Raw genomic sequence first — 15,989 nt, 5'->3', positions numbered from 1 at the left:
GAGTTAAGGATTGGGAAATAACAAATGCAAAATCTCCAATCATATCATTATTATTTCAGTCAAAACTCTTCTCCATGCTATAAATAATATAAAACCCAAAAAAAAGAACAAAAAGAAGTGAGAAACTTCTGAAGAGAAGAAGCTGCTGAAACAAATTAACAAAGTAGAAGAGAAATGGATCGAGTAAAACCCCAGAGTTGAGCAATTTCTTTCAAATTCATAAGCAAAACCCAGAGTTTAGAAATTTCTTTACAACACATATGCATTTCTTCTAAGCAAAAAGATAGAAGAAATTACCCGAAACTCATTGCCTCTGATTTCTTTAAATATGCATTCTAATCTCTCCACTACCATTTCTGCATTCTTCTCAAACCTCTTCTTCTCTACTATTTCCTGCTTGCAGTCTTCCCAATCTCATCCCTGCCCTTCCTTACCCTGCACCCATCATTTAAAAAATGGCAGAGCAGTTGTGTAATCCAAGCCACCTGAAGCATGAACTGGAGCTGAAGAAGTATCTGAAACCTTACACTTGCGATGGCTGCAAGGAAATAGGCTTTGGGCCTCGATACCGATGCGAAAAGTGTGATTTTGATCTTCACAAAGCCTGTATGTTTCCAAAAAACTCACCAATTTCCCATGAATTCTTCCCACGTTCCACCTTCAAGTTCTTTAAAATCCCACCAAGAGCCTGCCACGACAAATGCAGACGGATCTGCGACGCCTGCACAAAGCCTATCAATGGCTTTATGTACCACTGCAAGAAACGTGACTTGGATCTCCACCCTTGCTGTGAAAACCTCAAGATGAATTACCAAATTGAAGACGTGGAGTTCAATCTCCACAAGGAAGTCCAAGGTGAGTGCATGTGGTGCAACAAAAAGACCATCAGAAGCCACGGCCAACACAATGGTTGGTCCTACATATCTGAGTGCAGGAAGTACCATGTTCACGTGGCTTGTGCCACTGAAATGGCTTTAGAAGAATGGTACAAGAACGGAGGAGACTGGATCAATGTCGATAATGCCGATCAGGACCCAAACTTGGCTCTGCAGAAGGTGAATCTGAAAGCAATTCAAGCTCGAGGGCGTGGGGATGGCGGAAAAGGGAACAAGTTTTGGAGGATCCTTAAGGTCTTCATCAAGACCATTGTTAGTATCGTTCTTGGAGATCCCACCACGGTTCTGGCGTCTCTCTTCATCGAGCTGATTGCATGAAACTTGTTTATTTAAACTTTTGTTTTGCCTTCTCTTTCTGCATAGTGTATTCTCTTTTTTCTTTTATTCCAAAAGTATAGTGTACACAAGTCTGTAACACTAAAACCATGTTTCAGTTTTGATTGTGTGCCTGCAAATGAACAAATAAAAGTGATGTTTTTTTCTTTATTGTTGGGTTATTGATGATAATTTAATTGGAGCCAAATAAATGGGGAAAGCTGAACGATTCAGATCTCAAAATAAAAGAAGAGAAAAAAGCACAGGATTCAGATTCAACAAACCAACCATAGAGGGCTAAATCGAAGAAAGTTAAAAAGGGCGAAAAGGAAACGACAAGAAATTGAAGTTACCTGATATCATCGTGAGATGAAATGAGTTGATTAAGGTCGAACTAAACTGCCATGGCAGACGCAGCCGGCGGCCACGACGTCGGTCAAACCAGGAGGAGTTCGGCGATGAGAGAGAGAACTGAACAGAGAAGGAAATTTCAGAAGAAATGAAAGGAGTTTAGGGCATTTATGGATGAATTAATTGTATTATATTAATATTATATTATTTTTAAATTGAAACCTTAAATTTGGGCTCACACCGCTGTTAGTGGGCTGGGCTCAAAACTAAAATAATTTGGATTCCGTTCTTCTCAATCCATATTCTTTTTTATATTTTCAAATTACTTAATTTTCCACTTTTAAATGCAATTTTTATATCATCTATATTGGTTTTGAAGGATTAAAAATATATTTTAAAGTTATTTTAAAAATATAAAAGTGAAACGGGTATTAATGGTTTGTATTCGTAATTGACCGTGAGGGTATTTTTTAAACTTTTTGTAAGTTCAAGGGTATTTTCAAAACTAAACACTAACGATTTCCTTCCAAAATTAACAGCAATGACACTTTTGAACCGTTTATAAAAGTTTAAGAGCATTTTTATAATTTTGAAAGTTCAAGGATATTTTTTACACAAGTATAAAGTTTAAAGATATTTTGTATAATTTAGCAAAATATGCAATATGTAATTTATTATAAATTAAATTAAATAGCAAATTTACTCTTTATGGTTTGGACAAAGTTAGAGGTTAGTCCTTATGATTTCAAAAGTTAGAATTTAATCCCTATGCTTTGATATAATTAATTTCATATATAGTTCCTATAGTTTGTTAAAATCTTCTAAATAGACCCTAGTATAGGGAATGTTTATGAAAAAATTTTCAAACCATAAAGACTAAATTCTAATTAAAAACCACATGCACTAAATTTTAACTGCCTCCAAACCACATGGACCATAATTTTAATTTGTCTAACTAATTATATAATATTACAAAACAATAATTATCCAATTTTTTTTAATGTAAAACATGTTCATAAATAAATTAATGATAGTGTATAATAATAGTTTATTGTCAACTTATATTTAGTAAGTAACTATAACTAATTTACAATTATTTAAATTATAATCCAACTTCTTGCTGTACTACCAAACACACATCTGAAAACATGAAATATAATTCTATTTTCATTTAATCCATTGTTTTCAAGTTTCAGTTTTCATATTCTCCACGAAACAGACTCTAAATTTTATTTTGCTTCGAATATATAGCCAATAAAAAATACCATGTACACTACATTGTTTGGGATAGGAATATGCACGATTTAGTTCGGCCTGATTTTGAGCAAAATCAATGATTGAATCGAATAGATCAATTTATAACAACTGTGAATAGCTAAAACCGAATGTCTTCGCTTTTGATTTTAAACTGAATTTCCCTTATTCGGTTTGTGCGTATCCAGATTTTATGTTCTTCGTTTGTCGACTCGTAGCCCTGTCGCCTATGAAATCATCCACCACGGATGCGTCGTGCACAACTTGTCGACCATGGATCAGTCACCTCAATCCACTCACGTTCAGATTTATCTTAGATCATGTTCTGGAATTAGTTTAATTTTGTTCAGTTAGGTTGGTTCAATTGTTACACCCTGCCCCAAGCCCACCTCCTAAGCCTAAGGAGAGCCGTGAGGGACCGCAGATACCACCCTTTTGTGATACCTACTGCCCATCTGAACCCCTTTAATACACTCAGTAAATTTTAAGTCAAGGAGATAAACAACAATTGATTAAGCAGACCCATTTTATTATTACAATTAATGTTTATACAACTCCAAGACTTAACTACAAAGTTTACATCAATAATTCTAAAACCTCGGAAGTGTGACTGTGGCTTGTGGCTGACCTTGACCTTAGCAACACCTTAGAACTCCTCACCTTTCGTTACCTAGGAAGAAAAACATGAAATAATAGAATAAGCTTCACAAAGCTTAGTGAGTGGTAAGCAACTTTTAGAGTCTATTTCAACTCATAAATAACAAGCATATCATAAATACGAGGTTAAAACTCAAACCTTAACTTTGAATGAGTCTGTCTCAACTTTTATCTACATGCACGGTAGATAGTTACTTGTTACTAATCATAAACGCTTGCTCTTTTGCATTCTCCTTTTATTCCCTATGTGCACATAGCTCCACGCTCATGGGCTCAGAAGCTAGGCTCATCGGCCCTTTGACCATCCCATACGATGTTCCTTCTACAGGCTCAGGAACTAGACCTCTCGGTCCTCTAACCATCCCATAAGGTTCCACTCGGCTCAGAAACTAGGTCTATTGACCCCCTGACCATCACGATTATATATTCTCATTCACATGTTATTTAATCATTCATAACATAAACATAAACAATTTACTCTAAAAGATATGCTTTAGACTTAAAGGAATACCACACACCTTGGTAAGGATAGGAACCTTTCTTTCTAGGAGTTCCTTGATCACCTTGGGCTCTCTTTCGAACCCTAAAATCCAGATTTAACTTGAAGCTTAGATTACTTTCTTCTACAAACATGTTATAAAATTTCTCATGAAGCGTACATTAAAATATTAGCTCAAAACTTCTCGTGGTTTGGTCAAAATCCTCAAAACATCAAGACTGGCTCAAGCTTACCCGACAGCTTGACCCCTTTGAATTTTCTACACTCTCTTGCCCGATTCCTTGAAGCTTCTTCTCTGGCACCCTACCATGAAAACTAGGCTCTCAAAGCTTTCAGGTGGCTTTAGAATCACTCCAAACGCACGAGTATTCTGGGAGAAATCCTCGTCCTAATTTGATGCTACTTGCAGACTTCACTGTCCGACAACATCTTCTCCTCTTGGAACTTCATGGTCAACGCATGCTTATCTCTGAAACTTCTCTTAAACACTCTTCCAAATGGTTTTTTTAAGAGGATTTCGAGTTATGTACTGAAGAGACCTCTTGTGGTGGTATTTATAGGCTAAAGGAAATGATCCTTCTCATCTTTACCAAGCCTCCAATGTAAGACACCTCCTACTCTTGAAGTGTTTGCACCATGTTTTTGTTGAGATTGGTGTCCTAATTCTCTCGAAATCTCGTTGTTTATTAAGATCACATTGTTCAATGAATAAAATAAGTATTATTTAATTCTAACATTTACTCATATCTAATAAACAAAGCTTCTTAGTTATCTTATGTGAACTTAGGCATGTACAAGTGATATACAAGTGGATCATGCCTTAAGTGATAACCTAAATCGGTCTATAGTATAAGGATTATGGTGGGGTACCTAATCCTGGTGACACTACGGATACAACCCGATTTATAGAGGTTTGCAAGTGTTGTAAAGTACTACAGATGGTAGATCCTGATCATTCATGTGGAGACGTGGAGTGGGGGTGTCCTATACAAAGAGTTTGTATAAGACCTGGACCACGAGATGACTAGACTCTGTATATAACGCCGTTGATACTAGAGACTTGCATATCACCTAAACGACCATAGGTGACACGACCTCAATCCTGAGTGTTTTGGGAACTTCTAATTTTGAGGGTGGTCCTTTGATTAGTATGGGTGAGAGTGACCAGATTGCCAACTCAACATGTCTACCTTTTTGGGGATTTGTCTGATCTGGGAGCTGGGAACTCAATCCACAAGATGGAATTCACTCTTTTCCGGAAGCACGGATAAGTAGAGAGATTAATCTCTTAAGGGCTGATTCTGGGGCTTGAACATAATGGCCACAACTTCTCTTTGGAAGAAAAGACTCAGTCATAGTAGGACTATGACTTATGTTCATTAGAGGGATCAATGGTACTTAAGGAGATAGATGTAACTATAGGGGCATAACGGTTATTAGCCCAGCTGTACTTCTGAGCGATCTGTGAAAGGTTGTCACACTGCTGATTGGTTAAGATGGACACATAATATATCTGTGGTAAGGAGAGTTCAACTATCGGTCTTTAGTGGAATGACTGGCAGTTAACGGATGGTGGATCCCGTGACTAAAGAGTTTAGTCAGTTATTCACGTACCATTGAAGCTTTAAGCTACAGGTCCATGAGGTCCCCTTGGTAGCTTGGATTCAGTTGAGGATCAGTTCTTGGTGTTGATTTGAAATGTTCAAATTGACAAGAGGTATTATGATTATATATGATATAATCGGTATGATGTATGAGATACATCTAGTGGAGGATTGATGTAAATGAGATTTACATTAAGTACCATAAAATAGAAAAAGAACTATGGTTTATATGTTTCATGAGATGAAATATCAAAACTATAGGTTATAAATATAGTATGATAAGTTGGTTATCATTTATGTTTATAATAATATTAATTATTGGATAATTAATTATTTTTCTTTTAAATAACCAAAGTAGTGGGTGGTTATTGGGTCATGGTAACCGTGAGTTTAAAAGGAAAGTGGCTTTCCTATTTTAAAAGAAGGTTTTACAAATTGATTGAAAAAGTTTTGAGTTTTCTCTCGGTGAAAAGAAACTCATGAAGTCATCACATAAATCTGGATTTACTAAATGACGGCTGGGCGAGCTAAGCAATTGTGAAGAGTAGAGCTAAACGCTCGGGCAGTATTTACTAAACGAATGCATACTTTTGCTAGACGATCGCTGGCCCAAGGTAAACAATCGTGTAGTGTCTATAGGCGACAAACCAAGCTAAACGATCGCATAGCTTTTGCTAGACGATCGCTTAGCTTTATCTAAACGATTGGGCATTGACCTATACGATAGGTCTCCGCCATCTCCCACTTGCCCAGTCGTGTACGTGATCGTTGTTTCTTCTATTCCTCTGCCTCATACCAAGTCCAAATAGAGCCCATCCTCTAGATTCTCACACCGAGAATACCAAGGTCACCTTGTTGGTGGTGTCAGACTCAACTCAAAACTGTCAAGCTTTGCTGGAGGCTGTTCGTGGTGTTGTGGAGGCCGTTCGTGTTGCAAAGGAGTTCGTGACTGAGGCGATCATTGAGGAGTTCGTGGCCGAGCGCGAAGTGTTCGTGCTGTGTTGCTGTGGTGTTGCGATCATGTAGATCAGGTGTTCCAGGCTGCTGTTGTTCGAGCGTTCGTGTGCATCGGAGCGTGGAGACGCATCCTCATTTGTGCGTAGAGTTTGATCCCTTTATGCATTTGTTTTGTTCATGCTATAATTTCTGGAATTATTTGTATAACCGTTTGCTTTAAAGTCGACTGTAAATATATGTTCATTCATGATTGTAATTTGGAATAGTCTTGTTCCGCTGCATATGGAAATCTCGATTTCGATTTCCTTAAGTTTTGCCACCATCTACTTTCTTGCCATTCACCTACTCTCATGCCATACACCTACTTGAGTTATCTTCCTCATGCATAAGACTTCCTTTGCATGAAACTTAATTCATCCAGCTTCTACTAACTCAAGTCTAACCACCTCTCGGTATAGCCATTTGTCCAGATGAGCTCATCAGTTTTGCGTAATATAAGCCTCTACACCGCTTCATCGTTTAGTCCGTCATCTAGCTCTTGCACTTCATCGCTTAGCTCCATCGTTTAATGAATCTCTCGCTGTAATCGTCTATTGCTTAGCATTACGCCAGATCGTGTAGCTCAATTGTTTAGTAAATGATCCCGCTCTCAGCAATCTCGCTCTCCACAATCTTGCACATAGCCTATCGCTTAGCTGTCACGCCTATCATTTAGTGCTGACGCCTTATCGTCTAGCGCTTACACTGATCGTGTAGTGTCTTTGCCTATTATATAGCTTGATCGTCTAGCACGTCACTTCTCAACATCGTGCACATCTTTACGATCATCTAGCACATCGCTGAACTCCATGCCTACTTCATCGCTTAGCTTTACGCATTTTCTACACGATCGCCTACCTCATCACTTAGCTTCGCGCATTTGCTACGTGATCGCCTACCTCATCGTGTAGCGCCACTCCTTTGCTACACGATCGCCTACCTCATCGTGTAGTATTGCTTACTTCTATACGATCATCTGCCCAGTGCCTTATGCTCAAGCCTCTCTCGCTTTCTCTGCCCTCGCTCACGCAGCCTCAACACATGAACAACTCTTGGCAATGCCTTTTGCCAATTCTTTGGCCAACATGCATCCTAACTCACCAACGCATGGTTGTCTTTGGTTTAATGCTTAATCTCTTTTAAACCTCTACTTACTCAACCTCATCTCATGCGTTTAATAATTCCTAATACCCCACGCATGGTTTGTTTTGGCTTTAACTTAGTCAAATTTCACTAATTAAGGCTTAATTCAAAGCTACTAAAAGAAAATCTATTCAATACTTAGAAATTTCCTTCTCTGCAACATAGAATTTAACTCATACTTAGTTAATTCCCTTAATTACCTGCTTAAGTAGGGAAATTGAGATCCAGGTTTCAAAATTCCTCCCCCCTTAAGAAAATTTCGTCCTCGAAATTTACTCGTACTTACTTCGGCCTAAGGTTTCACAATAACCACTGTTGTAAACTCTTATAACCTTGTCTATTACCACGCTTCTATTGGGCTACTCTGATATTATCTTCTTAGTTTGTCAACGATACTTCTCCTAGCCATCTCTTAGCTAATCGTTGAACAAAACTATCTACAATAACTTTTCAATCTCAAACTCTAAATGAGAATAACTTAAATTCATACTTACCTTTCTCAGTAGATCTTCAGGTAGTGTTGTGAGTTCCAGCTCCAGTTGCCTGCTAGGTCATGCCACTTCCGCTATTCTTCTTAGTCTCACTTTGACCAACTTCTTAGATTTCTCTTTAAATCTTTACTCTACCACACTTCCCTCTGGTTTTACCGAACTCAAACCTCAGGTTTTCTAAACTCAACCCTTCTATTTACAAGAACTTATGTTTTGATACCAAACTGGTATTAACTAATTCTTCAACTTTCCTAGAAACTTATGCTCTGATACCAAGTTGTCACACCCTGCCCCGAACCCGCCTCCTGAGCTCGAGGAGAGGCGTGAGGGACTGCATATATCAATCTTTTGTAATACCTACTGCCCATCTGAACCTCTTTAATACACTCAATAAACTTTAAGTCAAGGAGATAAACAACAATTGATTAAACAGGCCCATTTTATTACTACAATGTAATGTTTATACAACTCCAAGACTTAACTACAAAGTTTACATCAATAATTCTAAAACCCTGGAAGTATGACTGTGGCTTGTGGCAGACCTTGACCTTAGCAGCAGCTTGGAACTTCTCACCTTTCATTACCTGGGAAGAAAAACATGAAATAATAGAATGAGCTTCACAAAGCTCAGTGAGTAGTAAGCAACATCTAGAGTCTATTTTAGCTCATAAATAACAAGCATATCATAAATACGAGGTTAAAAATCAAACCATAGCTTTGAATGAGTCTGTCTCAACTTCTATCTATACTCACGGTAGATAGTTACCTGTTACTAATCATAAACGCTTGCTCTTTTGCGTTCTCCTTTTATTCGCTATGTGCACATAGCTCCCCGCTCATGGGTTCAGAAGCTAGGTTTGTCGGCCCTTTGACCATCCCATATGAGGTTCCTCCTACAGGCTTAGGAACTAGACCTATCAGTCCCCTTACCATCCCGTGAGGTTCCACTCGGCTCAAAAACTAGGTCTATTGACCCCCTGATCATCTCGATCATATATTCTCATTCACATGCTATTTACTCATTCATAACATAAACATAAACAATTTACTCTAAAAGATATGCTTTAGACTTAAAGGAATACCACTCATCTTGGTAAGGATAGGAACCTTTCTTTCTAGGAGTTCCTTGATCACCTCAAGCTCCCTTTCGAATCCTTAAGATCCAGATTTAAATGAAAACTTAGATTACTCATAGTTCTAAGCCTATCTCAAGATATTTCCTTCTACAAAAATGCTCTAAACTATCTCAAGAAGCTTACATTAAAATCTTAGCTCAGAACTTCTCGTGGTTTGGCCGGAATTTACAAAACATTAAGACTGGCCCAAGCGTACCCGACAGCTCGACCCCTCTGTCTTTTCTTCACTCTTCAGCCCAATTACTTGGAGCTTCTTCTCTGGCAGCCCTAACATGAAAATTAGACTCTCAGAGCTTTTAAGTGCCTTTAGAATCACTCCAAACACACGAGGATTCTAGGAGAAATCCTCATCTCAAGTTGATGCCACTTCCAGACTTCACTGTCTAACAACATCTTCTCCTCTTGGAACTTCATGGTTAACGCATGGTTATCTCCGAAACGTCACTTCTCAACACCGCTCGCATCTTTACGATCGTCTAGCGCATCACTGAGCTCCGTACCTTTGTTATACGATCGTCTGCCTCATCGCTGAGCTTCGCGCATTTGCTACATGATCACCTACCTCATCGCTTAGCTTCATGCATTTGCTACGTGATCGCCTACCTCATCGTGTAGCATCGCTCCTTTGCTACACGATTGCCTCAACGCATGAGCAACTCTTAACAACGCCTCTTGTCAATGCTTTGGTCAACATGCGTCCTACTTCACAAATGCATGGTTGCCTTTGGTTTAATGCTTAGTCTCTTTTAAACCTCTACTTACTCAACCTCATCTCATGTGTTTAATGTTTCCTAACACCACACGTATGGTTTCTTTTGGCTTTACACTTAGCCAAATTTCACTAATTAAGGCTTAACTCAAAGCTACTCAAAGAAAGTCTATTCAACATTTAGAAATTTCCTTCTCTTCAACATGGATTTCACTCATACTTAGTTAATTCCCTTAATTACCTACTTAAGTAGGGAAATTGAAATCCGGATTTCACATTAATTCACTTTAGTCTAACCGATTTTAGTTTGGTTTGGTTTAATTAGTCCGGTTCACCTATTTAGTTGTTTCAACTATTTTCATTTGTGGGTTCATCCTCTGTGTTTCAGTTATGGGTCATTTATTTCATTTTCAAATATTTTGATCATGGGTCTCAATTTCTAGTTCAAAAGTTCTTCGTGATTTCGTTCTTCATGAGTTTTTGTTTTCGATCCAGATCTATTGTTTTGATTCATAAGTTTTCTTCACAAACTTGGGTCTTTCACCATCCTATCACCTTGAGTTTGAGAGAGGCTGTTAATGTAAATTAGAGTTTATAACTAATTAGTATTTTCCTTTATAGTATTTTCCCTTTTTGTATTTTTCTTTCTTGCTTTCTTGGTCTTTTTTTATTCACCTTTGTAAAAGGCTAATTATAAATCCTGATTATTCAATATAATATACATAATCAACAATTATTCAATATAATATACAAAATCAACAATCTCCTATATGGTTGCATATTAATATCAAGTTTTTTTTTATTTCACTTATTTTAACTTTTTTTTTTGTTTTAGATTTGTTTGAATCTCTTATTCTTTAGGTTCTGTTTATGTTTTAATGTTAAATCAAAATATATTTTCTCCTCCCAATCCTTGTGTTGTATGTAGATGATATTCCTCTTGCTGCTAATGATTGTGGGTTACTGCATGATGGTAAGGATTACCTTTCTAGCAACTTTGAAATGAAGGATATGAGTGAAGTTTCCTATGTGATTGGAAAAGATCATACGGAATTTTGGGTTGTCTCAAAAGGCTTACATCAATAAAGTTCTAGAAAGATTTAAGATGGAATCATATACACCTAGTCCAATTTCCATCCAAAAAGGGGACAATTTCAATTTATTTCAATGTCCCAAGAATGATTTCGAGCGTAAAGAAATGGATAATATCCTTTATGCTTCTTTAGTTGGGCGTTATGCTCAGACCTATACTGAGCCGTATATAAGCTTTGTGGTCGGAATGTTGGGTCGTTATCCATCAAATCTCAAACTTTTTCATTGAAAAGTTGGAAAGAAGGTTTTAAGATATTTACAAGGCACTAAAGATCACATGCTTACATATGGAAGTAGTAACCTTGAGGTTGCTGGTTACTCGAACTTAGACTAATTATTCTACTTTAAAGACTAATTGAATCATGGTGTAAAGTGGCTTGTTAGTACTTTAAAGGGCCTTTTTATTCTATTTCTTTGAGAGTTGGAAAGTGAAAATTTTCATTAGCGACAAACGAAATTATTGAGAAGTAGAAAGTCATTCAAATTGGAAATTTTTCATGAAGCAAATAAATTGAATTACGATTGGTTTTACCTGCTAATAACTTGCCAGATTTCAGTAGGAAGCTTTCTTCTTAAACCGATTCAATTTTTAAAGTGACCACAAATTTTTTTTTCTTCTTTTTTGGTTGGAGAAATTGAATGTTGGTTAATGGATTAGTTAGAAATACAATAGAAACGTAGGCATTGCGTTTTCTTGATGGATATGTGGTGTGTGTAATTGTGATAACTGTTCATGCAAGTTTTCCTAACAAGACCCAAGTATAAGCCTTCTTTGGTTTCCTTGTAAGTCCAGGGTCGAACACAACGGCTACTAAGTAAATATAGCGGTGGTAAACAAATGAAGTGGATGGTGTTTTGATTAAGGTTTTTCCTATGCGACGGAGTTGAACGCAAAGTTGATGAAAATGTAGAGTTACAATGAGTATGCGATGAAGGGGTTGAGAAGGGATTTAGCTAACACTTCCTAAGATTGTGCACAAGTTATGCGATCATGCTACACACACATGACAACATTTCATCTCTCAATGTAGAATGCCATAATTCCTATTTCTAGGACACATGCGATGTATATGCGAAACAATCAATAGGACTTATGTCCAAGCCTCTACTCTTATCTATGCGATGATGAATGATGCACACATAAAACAAGGTGACTGCATACAATCATTCCTATTTCTAGGACATATGCGATGTGTAAATACAATAGAACTTATGTCTAAGTTTCTACTTCTTGCTTATGCAATTCTAATCTGACTTTCTCAAGCCTAGATTCTAATTTGACTCTCTCAAGTCTAAATTCTATCTTTAGACTACTCTCTCAAGTATATCTAAAGGGTGAATGATGCATACATAAGACAAGATGATCGCATAAAATGTAAATCTTAAGTCATGCTTGCTAAGTACTTCTTAACCCATTTAGAAATTTAGCTACTCATGCGTGGTATGGAGAGATTGAACTAGATTGAAATGAGATTTCCATTTTCTGTAAATAAAGTACTGAATACAAAATAACAAATGGATTTGAAAGACAAGAAACCCGGTAAGCAATGTCTTGCTTCCCATGGCCTTTTACACTGTTCTTTTTCACTCCAACTCTGTTCTATATGTGTATTCTTGCTCTCACAAGCGTTGGCCCTCTCTCCATTGTATCACTTTCCAGTAATCTCTCGATTTGTCCGGGAATGCTCTCTCGGCTTCCTCGTCTTCTTGCTCTTCTCCGTTCTCTAAGTATATGTATGAGTATGTGCATGAACATACTAACTAATTAATTCTCTATTTCGCTAAGCTCTGTAACCCCCTTTTACATTGGTGCTCTTCGGTATTTATAGCGCTCAAGGTGAAGCAGCCTTTCTTGCTAATGATTGCAATGATGGGCAGCATTAATTCTCCTACTCTGATGCGTCGATTAATGGTCACCAAAAGTTGAGTGTACTTGCTACAGTGTGGCTTCTAACGGCTTGTCAACTAAATTCGATTCGACCGTTATCAGCTTTCCGTCCCATCATGATTTATTATGTTGTCACCTTGATGCGCGGTCTTTATGCGGCCACCTTTTTAAAAAACTTCTCACGATCGCATGACTTTCGATCACAATCTTCAAGCGCTTGACGCCTTGTTTCTTTGGATCGCAATTTCACTTGCACCATCACATTGTTCTTGCATAAAATAAGTAAATAAACTGCTTTTATGCAATGAGCACTTGCGATCGCTATTCCTATCAGTTTGCCGACGATCAAGATGGTCAGTCAATCGTTGATGGTTATGACGATAGATCGGTTGTCAATGATCATAAAGGTCGATCGATCACCGATGATCATGACAATCAGTCGTCGAAGGTCACGACGTTTGGTCATCAAATATTTGTTAATAGTCATAACAGTCGATAATCGACGATTAAGACGGTCACTCGCTATCAGTGAAGATGGTCAATTGTCGACGATCAAGCTGGTCGTTAACGGCCAATAGTCAGTCCCAGACATTCAGTTGAGGATTAAGACGATCAGTCTTTGACAATCTAAATGACTATCCGTTGATGATTAAGGCGATTGGTCATCAACGATTAAGACTATTGGTTGCCAAGAGTAGATCATGAAAGTCGACCGATAGTTGTTATCGATGGCAATCAACAACCATTGACAAGAGAAAGACGATGAAGAGAAATTTTCTCAAACCTATGGCATTTATTAAAAAAAACATTCCAAAACCCATGAGTATGACTTTTTGATCCCAGGAATTTTGTTCCAATGGACCAAATTGGGTTAATGTCAAACCTCCTAATTCCAAATCCATGTGTCAAACACCCCTTAATCTTTCAAAATTGATTTAATATTTAATTTTACATTTTTAAATCACATTTTTATACTATTAAAATTGATTTTGAATTATTAAAATCATTTTTTTTAGTTATTTTGAAAAGTGCCTTTTTAAATATAAAAAAATATTTAAAAATATTTATACTTTATATCAAAAAGTTCCAAAAGTACAAAACACTTTTGAAATTTTAAAGTGTGAATATTTTTTGGATTTTTTTATTTATAAGAATTTCCCTTTTTAAAAAAACATTTTAATCATCTTGAAAAAACTCTCAAATATGCTACTAATCGGTTGGGCTGAATCCAAATAAAATAATTTAAAAAACAGTCTTCTAGCAAGGTTTCAATTTTTATTTGAAAAAAATAGTAAAAACAAAACATCATTACAAAAACAATTTTTTTAATGATATAACCTCAATTTTCGAGTTAGAATTCACACTATCCTAATTTTTAAAAAATTCAAATTATATATATTTTTTTAGTTTCGACTTTTGATTAAGGAATTCTCTATATTTAGGAGCAAGTTTGTATTAAAGAAAGTCATATACTTGATTGCTCTTAAAGGCAACTTTTAATTTTAAGACAACTAAGTCAAACCAAACATCATTTGACTTCCATTGCAAGGGCTCTTTTTGTAATTGGTATCTACATGCATATGTATATAAGAATAGTGTTTTTTGGATTACTACTACATAATTGGGTTTTAATGTCGGTTTAAAACTGACATTATAGGAGTACAATGTCGATTTACAACCGACTTCAAAGAAGAAGGAGGAAACACCGATCATGTACACGATTGGGCAAGTGGAAAATGGCTGAAACCTATCGTATAGGTTGATGCCCAATCGTTTAGCTAAAGCTAAGCAACCCTCTAGCAAAAGCTAAGTGATCGTTTAGCTCATCGTTTAGTACCATGTCTGTCGCTTACAAAACACTACACTATCGTTTACTAAAATAAGTTGTCACTTAGTAAATCGGTATTTACTTGACAAGCTTCCGTGAGATATTTTTCGGAGAGAGAAAAACTCAAAATTACTTTTGAAAAAACCGTTCAAAAAACTTACTAAGATTAAGAAAACCATTTTCCTTTTATCTCAGATTACCACGAACCACCAATAACCACCCGCTCAATTGGTTATTAGAGAAAAAGAATTAATTATCCAATAATTAATATTATTATAAATATAAATGATAACCAACTTATCATACTATATTTATAACCTACAGTTTTAATATTTCATCTCATGAAACATATAAACCATAGTTCTTTTTCTATTCCATGGTACTTAATGTAAATCTCGTTTACATTAATCCTCCATTAGATGTATCTCATACATCATATCGATTATATCAAATATAATCAAAATACCTCTTGTCAATTTGAACATTTCAAATCAATACCAAGAACTGATCCTCAACTAAATCCATTGAGATACCAAGGTGACCTTATGGACCTGTAGCTCGAAGCTCCAATCGTACGTGAATAACTAACTAAACTCTTTAGTCACAGGATCCACCATTCATTAACTGCCAGACACTTCACTAATGATAGACAGTTGAACTCTTCTTACCATAGATATATCATGTGTTCATCTTAACCAATCAGAAGTGTGACAACCCTCCACAGATCGCTCGTAAGTACAGCTGGGCCAATAACCGTTATGCCCCTGTAGATACATCTAACTTCTTAAGTACCACTGATTCCTCTAATGAACATAAGTCATAGTCCTACTATGACTGAGTCCTCTCTTCCAAAGAAAAGTTATGGCCTCTATGTTCAAGCCCCGGAATCAACCCTTAAGGGAGCAATCTCTCTACTTATCTCTGCTTCGGGAAAGAAGTGAATTCCATCTTGTGGATTGAGTTCCCAGCTTCCAGATCGGACAAGTCCCCAAAAAAGTAGGCATGATAAGTTGGCAATCTGGTCACTCTCACCCGTACTAATCAAATGACCGCCCTCAAAGGCAGGAGTTCCCAAAACACTCAGAATTGAGGTCGTGTCATTTATGGTCGTTTAGGTGAGATGTAAGTCT

At 36.8% G+C, this 15,989-nt stretch overlaps 1 protein-coding gene across 1 annotated transcript; it reads left to right on the top strand.

Annotated features, from left to right (window-relative positions):
- The first annotated feature begins 455 nt into the window (after window positions 1–455).
- On the top strand, window positions 456–1,214 carry LOC150031578 (uncharacterized). Its single transcript, XM_090308863.1, has one exon. The coding sequence runs from the start codon at window positions 456–458 to the stop codon at window positions 1,212–1,214; it is 759 nt and encodes a 252-aa protein (XP_090164989.1).
- Window positions 1,215–15,989: the final 14,775 nt, after the last annotated feature.

Source organism: Benincasa hispida, unplaced genomic scaffold (genome assembly GCF_027475165.1).
Source record: "Benincasa hispida cultivar pf3 unplaced genomic scaffold, pf3_genome.v1.1 HicScf1121, whole genome shotgun sequence".
In the NCBI taxonomy this organism is placed as follows: Eukaryota; Viridiplantae; Streptophyta; class Magnoliopsida; order Cucurbitales; family Cucurbitaceae; genus Benincasa; species Benincasa hispida.
The sequence above is the reverse complement of the archived record's forward strand: the minus strand, read 5'-3'. Positions and strand labels throughout refer to the sequence as shown.